At 43.0% G+C, this 24,707-nt stretch overlaps 1 protein-coding gene across 1 annotated transcript in view; it reads right to left on the reverse strand.

The window, feature by feature from the left end:
• Positions 1-1,352: 1,352 nt before the first annotated feature.
• The window catches only part of kcnh2b (potassium voltage-gated channel, subfamily H (eag-related), member 2b), a 150,224-nt gene continuing 126,869 nt past the window's right edge, over positions 1,353-24,707 (reverse strand). The window contains exons 6-15 of the mRNA XM_036554997.1: positions 11,993-12,415; positions 9,761-10,151; positions 7,747-7,946; positions 6,828-7,080; positions 5,557-5,750; positions 4,550-4,652; positions 4,131-4,427; positions 2,952-3,138; positions 2,173-2,362; positions 1,353-1,634 (exon numbers count right to left, since the gene is read on the reverse strand). Of these exons, the coding sequence (XP_036410890.1) occupies positions 1,365-1,634; positions 2,173-2,362; positions 2,952-3,138; positions 4,131-4,427; positions 4,550-4,652; positions 5,557-5,750; positions 6,828-7,080; positions 7,747-7,946; positions 9,761-10,151; positions 11,993-12,415 (2,508 nt within the window). The 3' untranslated portion in view covers positions 1,353-1,364. The remainder of the gene's footprint in view (positions 1,635-2,172; positions 2,363-2,951; positions 3,139-4,130; positions 4,428-4,549; positions 4,653-5,556; positions 5,751-6,827; positions 7,081-7,746; positions 7,947-9,760; positions 10,152-11,992; positions 12,416-24,707) is intronic.

The following is a 24,707-nucleotide window of genomic DNA, read 5'->3' on the forward strand; positions in this document are numbered from 1 at the left end:
ACAAATGACTTGATTTTAGTGCTGCCATCAATGCTGCACTTCAAGGTCATTCTTAAACTTATTATGTTTACATTTGACAAAAACTCCATGTAAACATTTTAAATGATTTAAAGAACAGAAAGTGTAAAAGGAGAACCGCATATGCTAAAACATTCTTTCCACTACAGAGATATCCTTTCATTTTCATTTGCTAAATAAACGAGGTGTTGATTTACCATAGTGGGTACAGGCTACAGTACAAAGACTTCAACGGTTTCAAAGCTAATGAATAAATACCCTTCAGCTCAGACCAGCTAGCAGTATAATGCTCTATAACAAACCTTCTAGAGTATTTTATTATCTGTGGTAAAATGGCTAAAAGAGTGACACCAACCACAGTACAAGAGGGACCACCAGACGAAAAGCAAGAGTAGGAAGCTCAAACTCTTGAATGAAAATTGCTTTCAGACACACGTCATGTCTCTTGTAAGGATGTTAACAGGGCTCTACAGTTTGTGAGAAAATGACCCTCTTCTTTCCTGGGATACTATATTGCTATAATCAGATCCTTGGATAGATAAAGAGGTCACCACTCCAAGCTGGGGGAATCAAGCCAGGTTCATGAGACACAGAGCAAGACAAACTAAGACACATATTTGGACTAAAACTAATATACACATAGAATAACTTCCTCTTCTCTTGCTAGCATTTGCATATTGTTCAAGGTCTCCCTTCTCTACAGTTTGTACAAGGTTTGTTATAAGAGTTGATATGTTTGTCAAGAAGTCATGGCTTTCACCAAACCCCCCTCCCCCACCCCCCTCCATCTGCACCTGAAGCAGCTCCGCCTCAGGAACATGCTTCAGGAAATGGACCAATAGCAGGACAGGACACGTGTTGTTAGGCCAGCTAACACTAAAGTTCACCAACCAGTTTGGAAGCGCCATGGACATAAAGATATAATGTTAGAAATTTCAGTGCAAGACATAATGGCTACTTGTAAATCTTTTCATGATAATCCAAAACTGGATACAGCAGTAAAGGGAAAAAAAAATCTACAGAGAACCTGCCAGGCCCGGACAGCGTTCAGCACAGTCTTAGTCTTGCACAGCCACATTTCAGCTATCCTGCGGTCTGATGATGCTTCTCTCCGCTGAGAGGAGCCAGAGTTGAAATGAAAGGGGAGAGAAACTCGACGGCTCTTCGAGTCAGCCGTGAGGGGGCCCTCCCCCGGGAGCTGAAAAAGATATAGGTCTGAAGAGTTTCTGGTGGCGGCTGTCGTGCTCCCCCTCTGCTGCTCGGTGCAAAAAGGACAGCAGAAAAGACCCGGTGAGATGTGGGGCTGAGAGGGCCGGAGCGTGGCGGCCCGTGGCGGCCCGTGGCCCCTAGCTCCCGGGGTCAGAGCTGTATCTCTGCGGTGTCCGTGAGTTCAGGGCCGTGTGCGGCTCTGGCAGAGACAGCCTCCGCTGCGCCTCGGGGTCCGGAGAGGCCGTCCCGGGCCCTGGCTCCGGCTGACACTCCGGGCTGGCCAGGCCCGTGGGCTGCGTCTCTGAGGGGTCCGGCAGGAGAGAGTCTGAGGGCCGCCGCTCTGCCGCTCCTTGTAGAGACTCGCGCGACTTCGCTGGAAACTCCTCAAAGTCCTGAGAGTCCAAGATCTGGAGCAGAGACACAGGAGTTAAAGGGTTACAGTGAGTACGGCCATACAGATGAGCTGCAGAACAGTCACTATATTCAACCCAGATTTACCATACAAATGCTTAATATTATTGTTAAAGGCAGTCCACTGAGTACTGGTCAATGAAACATTCTCCAAAAAACCACTGCTCATATCTAGATGAGCTTTCTGAGAGGCAAAGTACAAAGGGCATAAAATAAATAGATAAGCATAAATAGATACAAGCAATTGTTTTGAATTAGGAAATTGACACTTTCTGTTGCAAGCATTCCAAGTTTAAGCTTTTGCACTTGAAGGATGCAGAGTTCCAAATTGTCCTTGTTTGCCTGTGCACAGGTGGTTAGAAGAATCACCCAACCACACACATGCTAAGTTGTGCTTGTATTACATTTTACTGCAAGCCCCTATCAAAAGCTCACTTAGCAGTTTAAAACGAAAGCCAGGTTCGGTCCTTTGGTTGGTCACTTGGTGCAAGTGCACAAGAGACGCTTGCCCGTACCGCTGCGCTTCGTCAGTACCTGTGAGAGTGAGGCCAGAGTCTCCGATTCCAGCGGGGTGACAGGCTGCACCAGCCGCTCTCCCGGCCCGGCGTAAGGGGATGGCTGCGGGGGCGGGGACACCATGCTGTAGGCCGGGGGCACCAGGGCCATCTGCCTCTGCAGCAGCTGCATGATGGCGCTGATATCCGTCGACATGCGCGTCTCCAGCCTGCGGACACACACAGAGGGAGTGGTGGCAGGCCTGTCCGGCTGCTCCTGTCCTCTCAGAGGCCACTGACGTATATGCCCTCGCACTCTGATCTCTAAGCTAAGAACTCCTGAGGAAGGCGCGGCTGCCGCATGACTGAATGAGCTTCTCTCACTTCAGTGAGATTTGATGAATGGGTCCCTGGCACAGAAATCACAGCATGAATTCTGAAAAAATGGCCCTGAAAAATGCTTTATTTATTTTGTCCTCTGGCATGGAAGATGTCTTCCTCCCCAGCAGCCAGAGGCATTTGTGATGTAGTTCAGCTGCACAGAAGCGGTCATAACTGCTGAGGCAATTGGCTGAAGATGCTCTCAGATTGAAGCCCGTATCACAGCTCTCATAGTGGAGCACCGTGAAAACAGTGCGGTACATCACACAAAGTGCATTCAGAAGATGTTAAATCTCAAGCGCCTCGACCCTGGTCCCCAGGAGTTAGCATCTTCTTGTATTAAAGCCGCTTGTGGCCTGGACTGCTCAGCTGGACTGACTGCTGCTCTGAGTCAGGTGCGCTGAGAGTGCTTGGCAGACCCGGCCGTTTGGCACTCACCTGTTGAGCTGCTTCTGCAGCAGGTCCAGCCTGTTCTCCACCTCGCTGCGCTGCCGTCGGCTGACGCTGTGCAGCGGCACGTTCAGCGGCGGAGGGGAGGGCAGGCTGCTGCGCGGCACCTCCTGGTACTGGCGCCCGCGGCTGTCTCCCCAGAAGCTGAAGATGTTGGAGACCCCCGAAAATGCGCCTGGGCAAGAGAACGAAAGTTACATCCCAATCCTATCCATTCCAGTGGCTTCCACGATCTGTATTCCTAGGCACTGAGTATGTGTATTCCTCCCCATATGGGAGGGGATGCTATAACATCCTGTCTCTGTTTAGCCCTGGCAGTGCTGTGCCAGCCAGCACAGTTTAAGTACTGTGAATATCAGGTGTGAAGGAGCAGTCCTTCACCCCACCCCAACAGACTAGGTGTTAAATGTTAATTGTTTAATTGTTAAAATTGGTTAAATTGAGGATCCTCATTGTCTATATTCCATCTTGTAAAATAAGTGCTTTAAATCAATCAACTACAACCAGAACAGGTTTCATGTTTGTCTTAACTGATTATTTAATAATTGTTTAATTGTTTTGTTATTGTCTTGTCTGTCTGTGAACTAGTTAATTGGTCACACCTGCCCTAATTAGGGTTGTTATATACAGGTGTGTGGCCACATGGAGGAGGTTCAGATTTCTGGAAGCCATTTTGTGTGCTGCTGGTTGTAGACTGGTTCTCCTGTGTTTGTGTATGGTTTTTAAATATTGTTTTTGTAAGTTTTACTCATTCTGTTCATTTATGTGCAGAGCATCGGCCAGCTCTGTCACATCAGGTCAACACTGCAGATACAAACTGAGCTCTCCCTTCACACTAAACCCTCACTCTTCATTTCAGAGAGAAAGAATGACTTAAATACATGCACTCTTTTTACCGTGATAACACAGAAACAGGTATCTGGATGAGGTTTGGGAATTCAGACACAGCACTGACATCAAAGCTGACTGAAGAGATAACAAAGTAGAGCAATTTCTGTGGATTATGACCCGTGCGCGCACACACTATCTGGCAAAGAAAGAACAGAGATTATGAAACCCTACCATGTGCAAACGCTCTGTGCCAGCTCCAATCTGACTGTAAGTATACCTGCATAAACTGTAAAGTAGTACAGTATTTTGGGAGATGAGACGGATGACCAGGCCCACCTGACAGCGCATTGCAGGTGTTGCCCGTCTTGGGGTCCCCCTCCCCTTCTGGAGCGTCACTGAAGTTCAGGGGTGTGGCCTGGGCCTGGGAGAGCTCGCCAAGACCGGCGAGAGGGGCGGGGCATGTGCGAACAGACTCCTCCCCCTCATCACCACTGGAATGAGAAGGCGAGGAAACCGAGCTCCGAGGAAGCTCCCAGTCAGGTTTGAGCCCCTCCCCCTGGTTGCTGGCGGCCTGCTTCCTCGTCCTGCGAATGGGCTTCTGGGACTTTTTGATCTCTCCTGCATCTGCATCATCTGAAGGAAGAGACGGAGGCAGACCGGTGTGACGTACTTGCGCACAGATTCAGCCTTCTCTGACACAAGAGATCCCACTGCTGGGGGATTAGGCGTGAGGGGGCCAGGGAGCACTGTGGTACCTTTCTCTGTCCTGCGTCGGAAGGACAGTTTGCGTCTGCGCAGGCGGTTGAAGCCGATGCATTCGGAGTCATCGCTGCTCGGAGAGCCCGGGATCATGTTAGTCTGGAGGGGAAAAAAGGGGGCAGAAGCAAACTCTCAGAGGCGAGCATTGATATGTGATAAGAACATGCCAAAAGATTAGTAGCTTATGTCTAATATGCTTTGATTTAAGCAAAAATGCACACACTTTACATGAACTGAGGAAGTAATGTATTTTATAGAGGTGTACTGTTTGCTTTACCAAAGCTGTGATAACCTCCTGTGAAACCCAGAGATTTAAAATTCATTATGTGAAAGCCTAATTGGGAGACCAGTCTCATATTGTCACAGCTTATTCACATAAAAACAACATTTTTTTTGTTTTGTCAAAAAGGACCACTGCTTCCTCACTGTGGAGCACACAACACCCAACTGCTAACCTTTTCCCACATAAACCAAAACCAAATGTAACCACAAAGAACAGATTTATTCCAGCATTAATTACAAATACAAAATGGATACAAAATCTAATCAAAGCATTGAATTAGAATGCATATCAAATTAAAAACACAAAATGGCGATTGATAAATTGACTTTAATTATGCTGTGCAGTACACCTGTGGTGTCTCTTACACAGGTTTCATTATTATCCCATCTTTCATATTAATATCGAAGGTTTTTCATATCATTAGTAGTGCTGTTGCGCTTTACAGTCCTGTATATTGTGTACTGTGTTTTCTCTGTTGTTAGTTAATGGGAACCCTCACTGACACGAAAAACTTGTGATTATATAAATTAGTATCAATACCTACAGTATCTTCTGTAGGTAGCTTTTCAATTCATGAAATGAATGTAAATTGCTTTACATACTTACACATCCATACAAGATGTTTTGAATCATTAAACGTGTTGTTTTGAAGTCTTAAATTAATTATGTTCATGTTCATGCCTACAGACCAGATGAAAATGGATGAGATGAGCGACTCACATCACGGAGGTTGAAGGTGATCTCCAGGTTGCTCCAGAAGTGGTCGGAGAATTCAGGGTACATGTCCAGCACCTCCAGCACGTCCTCGCGGTGGATCTTGTGCAGGTCGCAGTAGGTCAGCGCCCTCACGTCTGCGTTGGATTTCCCCGGACGCGCGTACAGGTTGATGGGCTCGCCAAAGATGTCGTTCTTCCCTGTGTTGTGGACGAAGGAGAGACAAAACGACACCTTTAACATGAAACGCCAGCTGATGGCACTGTAAGCTCAGCTCAACACTGTGTTGTGAATACTGGTGCAGGAACAAAGACTGTCCAATAGATGGCAGTGCTGGTCAATTTGGTAATCCCTGGGCATGGTGCAAATTGACAATAATTGCCTGCTGGACAACTGCAATCAGAGGAAGTAGATACTCCCTGCAGCTTGTTTCAACCCCACAAATCCACATTCAACGCTCATCCACATGCATGCAACCACAAACACTGCCACACCCTCCAGAGGCTAACAAACTGATTCACTCAGAGCATCATAAATGCTTCATTATGTGCTTCCTCCTCCCATATTCCATATGACAGCATAACGTCCCAACACGCAATGTTGTGCTATTTACTCAATCCTCTGTCCTCTTTTCATTTTAATTCTGTTTTTCATACACACACACACACACACACACAACACACATACACAAACAAATTCAATTATTCACTTGCTCACTCAGTCTGCATGTGGTATGACAAAGTGGCCAATTTACTGGTGCTGTGTGCTTCATCTTCATTAGTGGAACTTTAATTAAATCCCCCCTGAGCTAGGCTCTATATGTGTCACTCTAACCCTAGGCTCCATTCACTCACACTTTTCTTAACAAATTCTAAGTTACCTTAAGAGCCACTTGACCATTTCAGTGAAAGTGCACTTTTTACAAAGCAGCAAATTATCTATAATTATTATTATCTATAATTGATCAAAAACTTAATTTTTGGTAATGGGAATGGACAAATACCTCTGACCTTCTTTACATCTTAAAAATTAAATATGATTTAATCCAGAACTTGTTCTAAGGTATGCCTTCACGCTGTGGGCTAAGGTATGGAAAATTTAGTTTACTTCACCTAAACAATTGATCCAGTAACACATGTATATGTTGTGTGTTACTGTCCATCAATACAGGTATGATTTAAAGGTTGTGAAATGCAGCATAATTTGTAATGAAGTGGTCAGTGACAAATCGTCATATCACACCCTCCCTGCCCCACACCCAGGCCACGTCCATGTACCCAGAATGGCGACCACCACGTCCCCGCGCAGGATCTCGATGGAGCCGCGTGAGATGAAGTAGAGGGCGGTGAGCACGTCGCCCGCGTGCACCAGGGTGTCGCCCGGCGGGGCGTGGGTGGTCCTGAACTTCATGGCGAGGGCGCGCAGGCAGCCCTTGGTGGACCCTTTGAAGGCCTTGCAGTTCTGCAGGAGGGTGCGGTTGAGGTGCAGGCAGATGTCAGCCTGCAGGCACTCCGGGAATCCCTTCAGCACCTGGAGAGGACGCGATGAGCAGAAAAGATGAAGCACTGCACGGAGCCACTTGCCTGGGACAAACAGCGGCAATACTTCCCCAGAGACAAATGATCAAGAATATTTTTCCTGTTCATTAACTGCTGCCACTGCACTGACTGACAAACACAATTTCTCGCTACGGGACGCAGTGGACATTTTCATATTTCTTATATATCATTAAGAACTGGGGAACAAACTGTGAATTAGATGAACAGGAGAACTCGTAAGTCTTACTGCAATGCATCAGAAGCATCGCTATTGATATCTTTTAGACAGTACTGTTCAATGGACAATTCAGAATGTAATGAAGTATTTAATGTAATGAACAGATACACAGCTCATCTACTAGAATGTCTGGTATTTTAACTTTTTTAAAACATTACATTAAAACTTTTTTTCTCATGTGGGATTTTTGCTTGTGAAATAATTTAAATCAAATGCCACCAAGTACATTGAGCAATGAGGCAATAATTATATACAAATTACAGATAGTGTCAGGCTGAAGAGGGCCGTCTCTGAGTTAGGAGGTTGCTCAGAATACCATGACTAATTTAAATGATGTAATTATAAAACACATGAATTTGGACAGTGCTGCTGTCACCGGAGGGCCTGCTCGATCTGAGAGAGGTGGGCTCTAGCACTGACCGCGTTCATGTCGATGCCGTTGGTGTAGGACCAGGCGTGCTGGAAGTACTCCTCCAGCCTCTGCCGCAGCGGGTTGGGGATCTGGTGGAAGCGGATGAACTCTCGCACGCGAAGCATCTGGGTGTGGTAGCGGGCGGTGCCCGAGTACAGCCGCTGGATGATCGCGGAGACGTTCCCAAAGATGCTGGCATACATCAGCGCTGTTGGGAGGGAGAGAGGAGGGCCAGGGTCATGCACAGAGTAAGCGCTGGGAAAAGGGAAAACAAATCCAGTGGCGATATCTATTAGACCCTTTGGACTGGTTTACTGCCAGTGTAAGCAGGCAAAAAGAAATTTGCTACTGATGTGTTCCACTGCTGCTTCTAAGGAATTCTGTTTTCTTTTGTGGGATGAAATACTTGGAGAGGAACTTGTTTAGGCAAGAAATACAGCCATGATGCTTTTTATTTTTTTTTATTTTTTTTTTTCTGGAAATCTCGTAACGGAATAAAGAATCGTCCTGTCTGACAAGCACACGTTTGAATAAATTTGCATCTTTATGAAACATTAAGCGAATCACGCATTCTTTTTCATCCGCTTTTTGTTTTGAACTCAGCCAACCCCGTGTGAAGATTATCAGCGTGTCGTTCCGTATTCCACAGATGCCAGTTTTAGAAACAGGCGCCGTGCTGTGAAGCAGCAGTTCAAGGCTGCAGTCTCGCACGCTCTCACAGAGACTGAAATATCACGGGCTTTTTGCTGTGGTCGGCAGGATGAGCACGTCTGTGAGCTGGGAAACGGACGTCACGCTCCTGCCTGCTGGCACATTACGGGAGGAAGCAGTCTCTGTGGAAGGGGAGCTAAGTGTAGTGAGGGTGCTGGAAATAACCAAATAACGTGGAGGTTCCCTTTTCACGGGATGCTTTAACATCTTGTCTGGGTATTATGGGGTAAATGAGACCGTTGTTAACCACTGCAATTCATTCTCTGTCATGTTAATATTCATAGCCATGTAAACCATAGACAGGTGTGTGGGTGGGTGTAAACATACCTCAGAGAAATCTCTTTTTTTATTTTGTTCTCTGTAGGTTTCAATAATAATACATTCTTATAATAATGAAAATAAAGCACTAAAAGCAGCATTGATTGGTCATCGATTACACTGTCCATAAAAATATGTCAATCCAATTTAATACCTGTTACTAATCACTCCAATTTGTCACATTGACTATTCTTATTAAACTGACTACACAGCGGGAAATTATTTGCGATATGAATCTGTGTAGGCGAGCCTGGCAATATCGCCAATGTTTGTTGTCTGTGGATTCCTCACACGCCTAGGCTGAGTATAAACACGTGCAGGACTGTGTGAAGGAGACCAGTATGGGAATATTTCTGAGTGTATGAACACTGTTGAACAGTTTATTGGAGCAGTTTTCCATGCATGCCTGACCTTTTCACTGCACTTCACCAGTACGCCTACTGTAAGTGTAAGCGTTGGTGAAGGCGTGTGCAGAAAAGCACAACGTAAAAGCCCTAATGGATATGTGCAGTGCAGGAACGGCTAATGACCCATGTGAATTTGATAAAACACAGAGAAAACTGGAGCCTAGTGGGAATGTTAGTTTAGATATCCACCATAGGCTGCTGCGCACACCTTCCAGAAATGTTAATATCACATCATGGATACCATTAGATGAATAAGTAAAATCCAATGCCAAAAAATTGCTTTAGAAATATAAGTGAGGTTATTGAGCATACTTTATTTTACATGCTCAGGTAAAGTAAGTTACATTATTTGCTTAACAGAGGCCTAAATGCACACTTACATAGCTTACTGTGTATACTGTCCATTTATATGGCTGAATATTTACTGAGGCAATATCAAGTATCTTACTCAAGGGTGCAAGCAGTGTCCAACCGGGGAACTGGCAATTTTGGGTTATGAGCTCTGCGCTTTCCACACCACCACTCCAGTGCCCTTATTAAGAGCTCATTACATTGTTTATGGTGCCATGTTACGGTGCAAACTTACAGCCAATGAGCATGACGCAGATGGAGAAGATCTTTTCGGAGTTGGTGTTGGGCGAGACGTTGCCGAAGCCCACGCTGGTCAGGCTGCTGAAGGTGAAGTAGAGCGCCGTGACGTACTTGTCCTTGATGGTGGGACCGGACAGAGGGTTGGACTTGTTGAACGGCTTGTCCAGCTGGTCGCCCAGCGAGTGCAGCCAGCCGATGCCGCCGTTGCGCTCCACGTTGCCGATGGCGTACCAGATGCAGGCCAGCCAGTGGGCGATGAGGGCGAAGGTGCACATGAGCAGGAAGAGCACCGCCGCGCCGTACTCCGAGTAGCGGTCCAGCTTCCGCGCCACGCGCACCAATCGCAGCAGCCGGGCCGTCTTCAGAAGGCCAATCAGGGTGGTCGTCTGGAGGGGAGAGGACACGGCCGTTTGGGAGGGGGGCAGCGCAGCTTAGAGCTAGCAGCGTGTGTTTCCTCAGCAAGCCACCCCCCCCCCCTTACAAAAGCAAGGTTTGACTAAAACTGGGATCTAGTCAGTTATGAAATGAAAAGATGAGCTCGTTTAAGTTAAAAAAGCACTGTGCTAAAGTAAACCAGGCATGTAAAGTCATTTAGTTAAAAGGAATCACATCAATAATGGAGAGCTGCAGAGTGTGTGAATTTTGGATGATCATTCAGATTGTGTGCTGTTCCTGATCTTTCACTCTGTTGGAGTGCTGCACTTAGAACAGTCAGCAGAGTGTGTGTGTGTGTGTGGGGGGGGGGGCGGTGTCAGGGGAGGCTGGGATATGCTGGAACTCATAAATCGTCTCTGCCAGTTATTTACGGGGTTGTCGCTTCACCATGTTCATTCTCACCGATTAGACTTGTCTTGAGAAGTCTCTGCTGTCAATACAACAAATAAATTACAAGCAGATTAAACTGGTTTAGAGTGGCCTATTTTTATTCTGCCCAAGACAAATGGCAGCATTCTGAACTGCACAATGGACCGGATGGCTTGTCATTTCTGTTTCACCCACTGACATATTCTGATCAAAACCTTTTTCAAGTGAAATGATTTCATGCACTGTCTGGCTGAGTGACCACCTTAATAATGTCATTCGTTTTTATTCACAATCAAGCTCCAAACAAGCCAATTAATGTAAGGCCTGTGTAATTGTTTTTGCTCTCTGACTTGAAAAAACATGTCGTTATTCACATTCTGGTGAACAGTATGAACGTGGTCATTACTGTACATGTACAGTAGACTCTCATACATTATACACAACTGTCAAATGACTCATGCCTCTGCAAAGCATAGTTTTTTTTTCAAATTTGAAAAATATGCAGTGGAAAAGCCATTTTACTCGATTAAACCACAGTGTTGACAAACATGTCAATAACAAAAATGCACTCAAAAATGCTATTTAAATGCATGTCTGTATTATGCTGAAAGAGTGTAGGCCGGTCAATCATTGAAATAAAAGAATGGAATTTTTGGATTACTGGAAGCCTGAACAAGCACATTTTTTCTGTGGTACCTAAAATAATTAAACAATTTACTTGAATAGGGAAAGGGGCACTGACAGTTTTGAATGGGTTCACTGTGTCCCAATGTTTACTTCAGAATAACCATTCAGCAGGAAAAAAATGTTGTGAATATAGTCCTTCCATTGCGTACATGTAGGAGTTGCAATGTATTAACTGCTTAAAAAAGTTAATTTTTTTATCATGTAATATCTAATATTTGTTCTATATTGTTATTTTATAACAGAAAAACACATATCATGTGAAATGCTACTGAAAGGACAAGGCCCTTAGACACAGTGAAGGCAATATTGGGTGAATTTCAAGTGGGCCACATCTAGTTTCGATTTAATCCAGGTCACAATGTTCTGCTTATCTCTCATGTAGCACAGCCGCAATAATGCTGTCGCATTGCTTTGAGATGAAAGAAGCTGCACATGCATATGAGAGATGCCTAAAGCAGTGCCTTCATGCACAATCACTTCCTATATGCTTCTCCAGCCAAGAGCGGCGTCATCACTTTCCCTCAGCGACAGAGCTTCTGTGTCAAGGGTTCATGATTCCTTATTTTCCTTCTCTTAGGCTTATTAAGATTTTCTGATACTTGTGATTAAAACTACAAAAATATAAACATTATCTTAATGCACAGTTTATCATTGTTCATTACATTTTGCATTAACACAGATTTCATTGTCATTACCCATAACTCCACGTTAACCAGAGTTCTCTGAGTGCTCTCACCTCTTCTCCATTACGGTATATGAGCAGGTCAAAGGGGATAGCGGCCACCATATCGATGAGGAACCAGCCCTTGAAGTAGTGCACGGCGATGCGGAGGGGGTGGCTGACCACTTCGTCGTTGGCGTTCACGTAGGTGGTGCGGAAGTTGATGAGGATGTCAATGACGAACATGATGTCCACGATGAGGTCCACCACATTGAGCGGGCTGCAGGAGTAGATGCAGTTCTGTATGACCGTGTTGTCGTGTTCGTTGAGGAGGAAGGCGGCGGAGTAGGGGGTCAGGATGGCCGTGTAGATGACCAGCAGCAGGATGAGCCAGTCCCACACCGCCTTGAAGGGGCTGTAGTGCAGGACGGTCCATTTGTGGATACGGGGGGCCTGGAGCTTGTATTCAGGGAGGACGTCGGCCCCTAGTGACAGCACCTGGAAGGCAAGGGGACACAGAGGGGGATGGTGAGGATGAAGGCTCAGCCAGTGTATTTACACAGGCACACAGTGTACGCCCACTCTGATAGCTTTTCCAGAAAAAAAAGCAGGAGTTATAGGAATTACGCCTGTTACAGGAATATTACAAGAAATACTGAAAGTAATTCATGATTCTGTGATTTTCTGAATTGGGAAAACCATTCATTCTGGAATGTGGCACTTGACATACAAAGAAAGGAACAGTTAATTAGTTTGGAAATACTATCAAAAAGAAACAAAAAAAGAGTATGTTTTCAGGATTTGGTGATGCCCAAAGCAGGGAGGCTAGAGCCTGCACTGGTCGGCACATCTAAGACTCTGAGGCTGTTCACAAATATTCTGTTATACTCTATGGAAGAGGTGAACAGAATATCACATTTAATCATGTCATTCTTGCACCACTTTGTTTGACAAAAATGCTCAGGTATTATTAAACGAATAAATCAAAGGATTTCATTTCCACAAATAATTAAGCTGTTTGTCGGCTTTACTCAAGAACTTGCACTAATAAATTCACATTTACAATCACAACGGAAAAAGCCTCAATGTCCTACTGCTTCTCAGAGGTAATAGCAGCAGCTCCTCACTCTGCAATGGTAGAAAACTCCAGCCCAGTAATGCAAAAGTATTTCTGAAAGTTTAGACCCTCCGCTAGATATCTGAGAAGAGCAAGGCAGCTAAACTCAGCATACACACACACACACACACACACACACACACACACACACACACACACACACACACACACACACACCGGATCATCTCTACCTTTTGTCTCCCATCTTCCCTTGGAAATGTTATACTGAATGTTTAATGTGAAATTCGCTTTAAAATCCTTGTATAAAATGCAAGTTGTTGATAATTATGAGGCTGATTTGTTTAGGCAGTGTGTTTTCCCTGCAGTCACGACTCACAGCCACTGAGAACAGAACCACAACCAACTCAGATCCATGGTGAAGAGAGAATCCCCCACACTATCCTCACCATCATGATGTAACTGAAACATAAATGAAAGAGAACGGCTTGAACAATGGCCGTGGTAATTCAAGGTGTCTTACACAATGTGAACCATTCCGACATGGACCTACACCTTCTGCCTTTGATCTGCTTCTTTAGAAAGCAGACTATTTCCACATCTCACAGACATTAATGTTTTATTTTAAGAGTAATTATTATTTATTCCTCTGTCTACGACATTAAATTGAAATGTAAATGAAATGGCATCTTGTCTGGGTGCATGCCCATTGGATGCTTCCATGCTTCCCACACTGGTTGAGCTGACCTCGAGTACCCAGGGACTTATGTAAAATAGTCTCCACTCGAGGCACAAAACCCCATGAGGCAGAAGATTGACAGTTTTTTTCATTCCCATCTGTACAGACATACCGTGCAAACACTGGCACCTACACTCACACACAAACGCGCGCACACACACACACACAAATATAGCACAGACACAACACAAACACACCCACACACATACAGCACAGACAAACACATGCGTACACACAGAGCAGACACATACTCATACAGACATACTTCAGAGAGGTGTCAGCTCACATACATACTGTGCACACAGATCCTCACAGACACACTTCACACGCTGTCAGGCATGCTGGCACATATACAAAAGCTCTCATGGTCACACACACAGAAATGCAGGAAATCGCATAAACAGACCAATATGTAAACACATGCAGACAGACACAAGCAGTCAGACACGCATACAATAGGCTGTATGTCCACATATATACACCTGCTCATTGGGCCACTGTTGAAATGGCGAAAAAAAACTGAATGAATTTTATCTGCATGTGTAACAGTTTACTTATTTCTGTTCCTGACAAAATTGAAAAAAATAAATGCTCCAGATATTTCAAGCGCATGCTGTTGTATAACGTGTAGACACTCTGGAGAATGTATTTGCGTAGTGTTATAAATAGACTTCTTTGGCTGACACCTGGCTTTTGAAAGTGAGGGCAGCGGTGCAACATTAAACAATTAAGATAATTTTAAGAGCTTGGGGACATTACATTCTGCATGCTTACAGAAAATATATAAGTAAGATCCTTTCAGTTGAATTGTATTGGTTCTTTCTAGATTCAGGGAGGTATGAAAAAAATTTAAGCCTTCATATAAATTAAATCCTTTGCATATTTTAACAATATTTTCCGAGAAGGTTGGTAGACTGACTGTTAAAGTGACAGCCATAATCCACAGAGTTGGCTGATACTGATTCCGGTTTTACATCTGCAGAGTGACAGCAAGCGTGAGAGAGAGAAAGAGAGAGAGAAAATAAAATAAAAAAAACAGCCCAAAGCTTTTGGACTCCTGAGGGTTTGTAAGAGACTAATAAAACACATATATTAATATTTTATTTCTTTTTTTTTTTCTGGGAAGGACAATGAAAGTGCCGGGGGAGTGTGGTGCTATCCTCCCCACTGCAGTCGGTAAAGTGAGCACGAACGAGTCCGACAAGAACAGCTGAGGCAGGGACTGCAGCTGTTGATGGGGCGCCTCCTTCCTTCTGGATCTGCAGCTAACCCAGAGCAGGCCGTGTTTTCTCCTCAGCTCGCTCTGCTAGACAATGTTTTTTTCACAAAGCTAAATCCCAGCTGCTTCAGGTTTTTTTTACACTCAAACACATGCCAATGCATGTCCAAGCAGCAGCTTATCTCCAGAGATGATGCAAGGCTGTGGAATGGTTACGGTTAGTCATTATGAAATATTATAATTTATTACAGACGTTATTGTTATAAGATCATATGAAAAAGTTCAAATATGTATATCATGGAAATTCTGAAATTAACACAGAATAGTGCTCAGGAGACTTTAATGCAAATTCTTTGGTCTGAAAATGTTCTGGACACATTACCACCTCACACTGTGAAAATAGCAATGAATGTCCTCTCCAACCATTCCAACAAAACCTAGAACCTATGGCGGAAAACTATCACACAAAATTCCTGAGACACATGTTGAACTGTCATATCACATTGTACCGGCTAGGCTTGAGATGGTACATTCAGCTCATGAGCTCATGAGATGAAAACAACAACCCTGAGAAATGCTGACAAGAAAACAAAAACATTACACGACAGAAGAAGTTTTCTTTTTCTTTTCTTTCTTAAGATATCAAACCCCTAGCCATGCCAACATTCATGATGTGTATGGGTTTGAGTGCCATGTTGTTTTTATAAAATGGATCCATAATTGGCTGACCTCTACTTAGCAACGTAAAGTAAGAAAGACAAAAATTAACACAGGATAGCAGGATAGCTGTTATTTCCTCAGATAAGGCAGTGTACCTTTGAAGATTTGAATATATCAGATCATATGAGAGGGAAAAAAATTAAATAAATGTTGCCAGGAAAAACTCCATTGTATCAATACAATTTTTTGAAATGGTTCCCAGCTCTGTGACAAGCTATTGAATGCAGCCTTGTGGAGTGGGTGGATTCATATCTGGCATGGCATTGTGTTTGCAGTAAGGTCCAGAAGAGTGAGTGGCGATGTGAAAGTCCACCACAGATGGTGAGGTCCCCTGCCTACACAGAACGAGTACATTTATTACTCTTAGTGAGGGACCATGGCCTCAGCTCAGGGAGCTAATCTAGTCACCTTTGCCATCTATTGTACCTCCTAAATGGCTTTTTGGGATACAGCTGCAAACTAAATAATGCAATATGTCTCCTCTAAGCACATATAACTCAGAATATGTTATCAATATTGTACTAATTTCTGTTTTTGAATGGCTGCGTTTGTTAATCTACTCCACAATCTACAAATGACATCATCTGAGATGAGGAGTGGGAGTTTTGTAATAAAAAAGCTGTCAACTCCAGGTCTAACCCGACTTGTCTGATATGAAGAGCTCTCCATATCTGCAGGGTGAGCCGCATATGCTGCAGATCCCCCAGACCTGTGATGCCGGTGCTCTCCCCCCCACAGGTGAGATCCCCTGCTCTTGCGGAGAGGGCCAGAACAGTGTGTGTAATCTCTGCAGTGCAGCGGAGGTGCCTGTGTCGGAGTGCAGCCAGGCAGCAGGTGCTGCGCCAGGCCTCAGGTCTTCCTCAAGGAAGGCCTAAATCATTTACAGCCCCATATTTGCTTACAAATACGAGTGCATTATGACAACAGAGTGCTCTCCAGGCTCTCGATCTTTCAATATGCGAAAGTATCCCTACAGCCCCCTTTTCCTGCACATTCAGTAGAAGAGAGGGGTTTAAGAGAATGACTGTCTCCGCTGACTGCCATGCCTGTCACAAAAAGGAGCCATGTTCTAATAGAGAGGTACGGATTATGAAAACTGAAATTTCGAAACAAATTAGCCTGTCAGCCACAACGTCTTTCTGCTGATATCATCATTGGTATTTAACGTATATTAGAAAAAGAAAATGGCATAATTCTTTATCTTTCTTTCTGATTCCTTCTTCTATGTCTACAGCATCAAATACAAGACTATACAATGTAGTTAGGCTATGAGGGTAATTTCCTTGGCTTTTTATGAACATGAGAAACATGTTCACTCACAATAAATAAACATATATAATAGAAATGTCTACAATTTCACCTATTGCCCTCTGTTTACAATGCAATCAAGTATCCATGAAATAAGTTTAAAATTCACTTCAAATATGAAGTCAGTCTTAAATATGTTCCCAAAAAGAAAAAAACATACAGGCAATACATTTTAATGAATGTGCCTGCGTGTGCTGTTCTTCACTGCTATGAGCGCATTACGCTCTATAGATTTGGTGCAATGATTCACCAACTTCAAGGATGAGACTGTCCCTAACTTTGTTTCATTTTAAGGGTGCAAGTAATTCACCTCCCTCACACAAGATTTTTTGGAACCAACACAAGTATTGATTTCTTCCAAAATGCTGGGCCAATGCACTATTGTTAGACTCCTGGAAGAGCTCTTGAATTGGGTAGAATAGCTGGTTGGCCCATATCTTTGAACACTCACAAAAGCTGTATTGCCTGTCACAATAGCACTGTAATGCCTCAGGGGACTCAAAAAATTTAACCTCTCTCAGCGAGGTGAGCATGTGAGCTGGGCTCCAATTAAAACAGCCCATTTAAAACACGCACCATCCCTTTATCAAGGCACAAAATGGATAAAGAAAGTTGGAGTCATATGTGGTCAGACAGTTGTGATAAAATCACACATTCCCTACTTATTTAGTTAATGAGCTACTTTGGCATGAGGCTGAACCAGGGTGAAGAGCAGTGAGAACAGGGCGAAATTGTGGAGACAGAGACATGAGTCACACCTCACTCCATGATCAGAGAAACAACAGCTCTTGAGGGGAAACGCAACTCTGTGTCCAAACCACTGAATAGACGAGAAAATCTTAATCCCCCCAATTTAGTGTTGAGGACAGAAATGGAAGCGGATTTTACAAGGCACAACCACTGACTGCTAACTTTCCATGCACTCTGAAGGACCATCTATCCAACTGTACTGCGCTCTATCCTGAAATCTGAGTAATGAATTTAAGGGTGTTACTGTTTTTTTCTTACACAAAATTATGAGGCTTTAAGGATGAAGGGCACTATGGTTAGTTTGAAGCTGGGCCTACCAGTAACAGTGGTAGTCATGGCTTTGTCACAAAAGCAACCCATACGGTGCCTCATAAAAGCTTTCAGACCCATGACAGACCCCTTATGTCTTTATTTTCCCTAAAATTATTTCTAACATAAAGCGAATGTCACCTTAAAATAACTCATTTTGAGTTTCACTGCTTTTAAATAAAATATCATATAATGAAATTTCAATTTATTGCTTGTAATTCAGTAAAATGTACAAATTGTAAACTGGTCAAGGGTCTGAATACTTTTGCTAGGCACTGTATTTTTTGTAATTTAAAGCTTTTTGATCCCTTTACTTTGATTAAAAATCACACATATTTAACTTATATAATTATATATTTCAAAGCTCATAGTACTAATTCTAAATGTAAAAAAACATTTAAGGAATCAATCAGGGCATGCTAATCAAGCAGTCTGTTTGCCAGTTCTCAGAATGCCAAAACAAAACAATACTGACATTTCTGCCAGACTAAGGTCTGCATCCATTGCATATACATTATTGCTTTTGATTCATACCCGTCATCATTTTGCCAGGCGGTTCTCCTGACATCTCACATGCATAATAAGGTCAGGGCAGTGCTGATAATTTAATCTTTCCTGCAATTCCAAAACCATACTCATTTCCTCAGAGGAACAACAACTGCAGAATTACCCTCAGAAAGGCCATTATATGGCCTTTATATATTTCAGCCTTTTTTAAATGTGGGTAGACGTGGTGTAGCTATTAAGGAACTGGGCAGAGAAACCAGGATCAGTCCCCTGGTGAGCTGTTGTACCTTTGAGAAACGTAATTAACCACAACTGCTTTAGATAATATGTCAAATATAAGCACTGTAAATTTTCCTAGTTAAGTGTTCTGCCAAGCAAAATTTAAGGAGTAACCCACAGCAAACTGTGCTGCTGTATTAAAATAAGGCGAGGCAGGATGGAGTGGTGTGGCCTGAGGCAGAGCCGTTGGGCTGTTAACCACTCATAAAGTTATTTTGAGTTTTTATGCTTATACCCTGGCTACTTGTCATCAGAATTAAGATACACACATTAAACTAAGGGGTTTATATTTTTCAGAAAAAGTGTTTATACATCTATCTACGAGATTAGTTTTACTCCCAATGTGAAGCAATAGCTGCTCGCAATTACACTTATTTGTAAAGTTAAAAAAAAAGCTGCTCATTCATGTTGATAGTAAAATTTGACCTCTATTATAGTTTAAACACAATGTTATCTACTGTTCTAGCTAGCTACAGTTTACAGCAGTTCTTTATTGTGGCTCGTACAAGTTTTATATCTCCCATTCCATTATACCTTCTGCCTGGTGTCACCAGCTAGCTAGCTAGGTAGCAGCAGCTGAAACACAGCACATCTACACATTTTAAGTATCAATACAGTTACTGCACTAGGTAGCATTACTTTACACACTGAGCATGTGCTGTCCCTAGTTAGCTGGTGATATTTTTTCACTTTCACTTTAGGGGACATGTGGACCAATAACTTCTTTAGACCCTGGATTGTCAGGGCAATGGGTACATAGCATTGTTTCTGCATCGCTTAAGTTAAGAAGCAAATGAGACTAAGAAGTCACTCATTTGGTGCTAGATGATAGCCGTCGGCTAGTGTGTTGAGTGACTTGCTCAAGATCCTGTTTGGTACAACTCTCCAAATCAATGCTCGTTTCTTTATTTTCCTTACTTTCAATGTAACCATAACATCTGTTGCTGTTCATTCTTGCCGCTCTGCTTGTAGCCTAAGACTATCTTGTAGAATGTTCTGTACTTAGATATCTAAGTGACATGAGAGTCTTTCAAAACATCCCCAGGGAGCTAAAATGCAACTGTCAACAAATATTTAAAGAAATTATTAAAAATAATTCAGCTCAAATCATTATACTCCAATCTGTGTCTTTCCAGAATGTGATCTGTGAATGTTTTCTGTGTAACCTTAAATAGCTGCATACATTTGTAAGTCCACATTCATTTCTCTTGTTTTTAAGAAGCTAGCAAGCTAACAAGAAGCTGTGGAATTTTCTGTCCATATATGGCTAGCAAGCTGACTGGTTTGCAAATGACTAACTCAGGCTTGGGAGGCACACTCTATCTTACTGATACTCACACCGGAGCTTGGTGTAACTAAAATGTTTGTGTGAGCTACAGTAGCTAGCTTTTTATTTTCTTACTTTTCTTTTCCTGAAATGAACAGATTGATATGAGAACGGAAAAAACAAACAAAAAAACATCTCGGATTCGCACATTAAGGCTGTCTTTTGTTCACAGAGTCAGTTCCAACACTAAAACCAAATCAGTGTCATTTGCTTTCTCTTTTGTTGAGCCAGAAGCATTCATTTTGAAGTACAGCCTGTTTGAAGTCAACAGCTATTAATCTAATGTTGTGTTAGCTAACTGGTGCTCTTCACTCCAATTTAAGCTACTTCAGAGCAGCTCATGTTGACATCATCACCACCATTGTTTTGGTTGGTTGTTTTGGTTGCAGGCATAAACACTTCAAATCTTTTCCTTCTGTACAACTTGTGTTTGTCAGATTTTGATGGGCCAAAAATGATTTGCTTTCTAACTGCCTCCCCTTTATATGTGGGATAAAAACATAATAAGGGCAATTTTTTTTTTTTTGCTTGATTTGCTTGATATAACTTAATGTCTGTCTATGTGGCTGAAGGTGTCTTAGTGTATGGGAAAACTAAACAGCATGTATCCTAATACAGGTCTATAAATATACACCCATCTCTGTGGGGGATGTTAAGCCCGAATAAAGATGAAAAGCATTAAACTGAGTTATAGACTGTTAATGATATCATAAAACAGATGAAATCAATGTTATATAAAGCCGGTTCAAGTTTCATCATATTTCGTGACACTGTTCTTAACAGTCCATGCAAGGGCATGCAGAGAGCACAATTCTTGCTCTGAACAAAGCCAAGATTCATCTAGGATACAGAATTTTTATATTTCATCCCTTGTAATATATCTAATTTATTCCCGTCCCCAATTTCTCCAGCTCTGAATCACAAAAGAGATTACTAACTCCTCGTGAAAGCAGCGCTGGCATGCCCCCAGCAAACAATGGCGAAGAAAATTTGTTCAAGGGGAACATAAAATATTGATTTAATTTTCCTTCTTTCTTTATCGTTAATGTTAGATATATTCCAGATCACTCGAAACAAGGTCAGGCCTTGGTCGCAGAGAGAAGGTGTACCTCCCATCTGATGTCACCGCTGCTCTGCTCAGCACAGGGCCACAGCTCATTAAAACAAATGTTCCTTCAGTCTAAAAGCCAAACTGCTGAAAAATTAAACACATGGGGGTTCACCCTAGAGACTCATCCCATGTTCAAACATTTCTACTTCCCTTCATTTGCTTTGGCTCATCCCAGGAGTCATTAATTTTAATTACTCTTGGCCATCCTCTGCTATCTGTATGAAAGCTAGTTTTTCATTAACACTGAGTGGGGTCCAAGAAAGGTGTGACTTCCAAAACTCAGCCCACAAGCTGCAGTCTTGCTCACCAGAGCCCTAACTTCTTCTGATGGCATGGCCAATGTGTTAGTCTTTCATTTAAACACAAGTATAGCACAGCACTACCGCACTGAGCCTCCTCAGAGTTCAGACCAGCTGCTAAGAATGGTAATGTGTCTGCCAAGATTAGGTGAGAAGGGTACAATTTCAATCATACAAGTCTCAAAAGTGAAATTGTCCAGGGTACTAACTGTACTGGCCACCAATACAGAGGAAATTACTGAGCTGAAGTCCAATGCTGAAATTACAAGGCAGGTGACTCTTTGATCTCAAGTACAGGATATTTGGCCTGTGTTGCCGCTGTAATGTTCACAAAACCCTTCAAAGTCAAAGACTCAAGACTCAAAAAACTTTCACATCAATCCGTTATGACATAAAATACAAACAAGTTCATTTTGTCACAGTACGGTAACTTTAGCAAGTTGACAACACTAGCAAGCATGCTAAGTAGTTAGTTATTGAGAGACATTATTGGAACAGAGGAAAGACTGTTGTTTACCTTAACATTGAGATGCATAATGTGTTCCAGGTTACCTAGCTGCCTAGCTACTTTGACTGAAATAACTCATTTATAGGACATAGGACCATATTGAAACACTGCAACAAGATAATCATTATTCTAATTTTCATATGTATGTTGTTCTGTATGTTCTCTTACCAGCTTTCTTATCATCCTCACTATCATCACTCACTCCCTCACTCCTTCCCTCACATCAAGTCAAGCTCCTTTAGCAACCTGCTCATCTGAGAATCGTAAGGCCACCTCCCCACAGATGGGAGAGGAGCCATGTGGAGGAGGCAGGGCAGTGAGCACGGTGGTGTGTTCACGCATGCTGCTGGGAAGTGACAGGTCTCCTCCCGGATGTCCAGGAGCTACGTGTCAGGAGCGCTTGGTTACGTAAACGTATACAGACATGGTACAGGGCCACTGCTCTATCTATGCCATCTCTGGTTGTTCTCTAGGGAGGGGGTGGGGCCAGGGTGGGGGTTGGGGGAACCTTCTCACAACAACAATTCCCGGGCGCTGGGAGGAGCGGCAGCGGAGGCACGTGAGGCCCTCAGAGAGGCCAGGGTGAAGGTCTCTGCATGCCAAAGAGCCTGGCCGAGAAGCCATGCTGTAATATGCCCGGAGGAAGGACGGCCTCATCCTTGGGGTCCTGGATCACATGTCTTCAAACTGCCTCCAATGTGAAGGAAGAGGAATGGCCAATACAGCTCCTCCGGGGTCGCAGCGGCCATGCTATCTCATAGCCATCCTCTGCAAGGCAGCAGGCACAAAGGCCAGCTGGGCTCTCCAAGTGCTTGATGAGAGATCTCTAAGAAAAACCTAAGGGAATCTTCTCCCTGGACTATATGCTAAAAATATCATGGCCTTTTGCAATGAGGGAAGCAATGCTGTACTGTAGGAGGTGTTGTCTTTTACTTGGCAATCACCCAATGACCTAACTCCTTTTGCTTGTTAAAAACCTCATAGAAATCTTTGTCCAGGGAAAAATTCAGATTTCACTCTAGTCACCAAATCACCCCCATTATTTATATTTTCAAATTGGGCTAGGATTGCTATCAATGAGGGTAATATGCATCCATGGTGAATTTGAAGAGTTACCCCTTTAATGAGGTCCTTGGATGAAAGACACACAAATAATTCAAGAAACTGCAGCATCTGCATTTAACACCATCTACCCTACTAACATACAGCACTCTGTCAACATTCTGTCAGCACGCCATGTTATCATGCTGCTACAACCTTTACGAAAAATTAATGAGAACTCAATGTACGAGATGGGTACTGAAAAGTTTGATGTGATTTATGGGATTACGGGGAAGGGGGGGGTGTGTGTTCCCCCTTCTTTGAAGAGAATGCATAACGCATCCAGTAAATCGAAATCCAGCCACTGAATAACCACTTGGATCCTGTCCCTGAACAGCATTTATATTGATAAGTTGCATCATTATCTGTTGTTCAAAGTCTACATCGGTAACGGTTTAAGAGTTACAAAACAGCAATAACAAAAGCTGTTGGTAAAGATTGGTATTGCTCATGCAGAATCTTTTCTTTTCCATCAGAATGGGATTTTTGCACAAGCATTCCATTTTGAGGTGTGACTGTTAATGTTTTTGCTGCTACCACTGTACACCATTGTAACTAATGTGGAACAATATGTTTGAGCTCTCACTAAGTAGAGGACATATCTGTTGTTATTCTTCTGTTTCTTAATGTTCCCTTTAAACACATCGAGAGTGTTTTCATATGAAAATAAAACTCTGAAATATTAGTTTTATGTTCCATGCATGAATCAATCTTTTAGAGCCATTGACTAAACAGTTTCCCTAGGGTTACTTTATAAACTATTACGGTCTGTTTACAGAAAATGTAAACATGATTCCAGGCTATTATTAGCATGTGAATCTATTAACACATTTTCAGATAATTGCTCATAGTGCAATTTAAAAGCAGATAGAGATGATCATAGAGATGACTTGTCAGACACAATAAGAATGTGATTTCTGGCTTGGAATGTGCATTTCATACAAGACTTTGAAAATATCCTCAGTAGGTTACTCCCACAGGGGAAATACTGTACATGTGCCTGGCTACTATCTTAAGTCCATATCCCTGTCTGACCTACTGTAGATTTTCTTGGTGGAGGTAGTACCTTATACTCAGCAAAGCTCCACATATAGCTGTTGTCAGGGTAACAACTGAATGTCAAAAAAAAAATAACACAAACAGGTCATGCACCAAGACCTCACACCATCACAATCTCCAGGCCCCCTCTCACCAACTTTGGATGTGTCCTGGAAATGATGTCGCTTTAAAGTTAAGTGAATGCCACTGTGAGCTGTGCTGAATTAGCCCAGACAGATCCCCTGGTGAGGTGGGCTTTGTGAATAGAGCTCCAAGAGTCACGTGTTAAAGGGTTGTGAACATCAGATCATGGTCTGAAAACTCTCATGTGTCAGACAAATCTATGGATCTGATTTCTCTAGTGCGGTCAGAGGTGAAATGTAGAAAAGAGAGAAGTGAATTAAGCTTTTGCTTTTGTGCTCCTGAGTCTTATTAACGTGGATCCAGATCCCTTGAACTTTAGGGAGACGCCACAATTTAATCGGATTATATTGGAAATG

The sequence above is a fragment of the Megalops cyprinoides genome, chromosome 2, assembly GCF_013368585.1.
Source record: "Megalops cyprinoides isolate fMegCyp1 chromosome 2, fMegCyp1.pri, whole genome shotgun sequence".
NCBI classification, from domain to species: Eukaryota; Metazoa; Chordata; class Actinopteri; order Elopiformes; family Megalopidae; genus Megalops; species Megalops cyprinoides.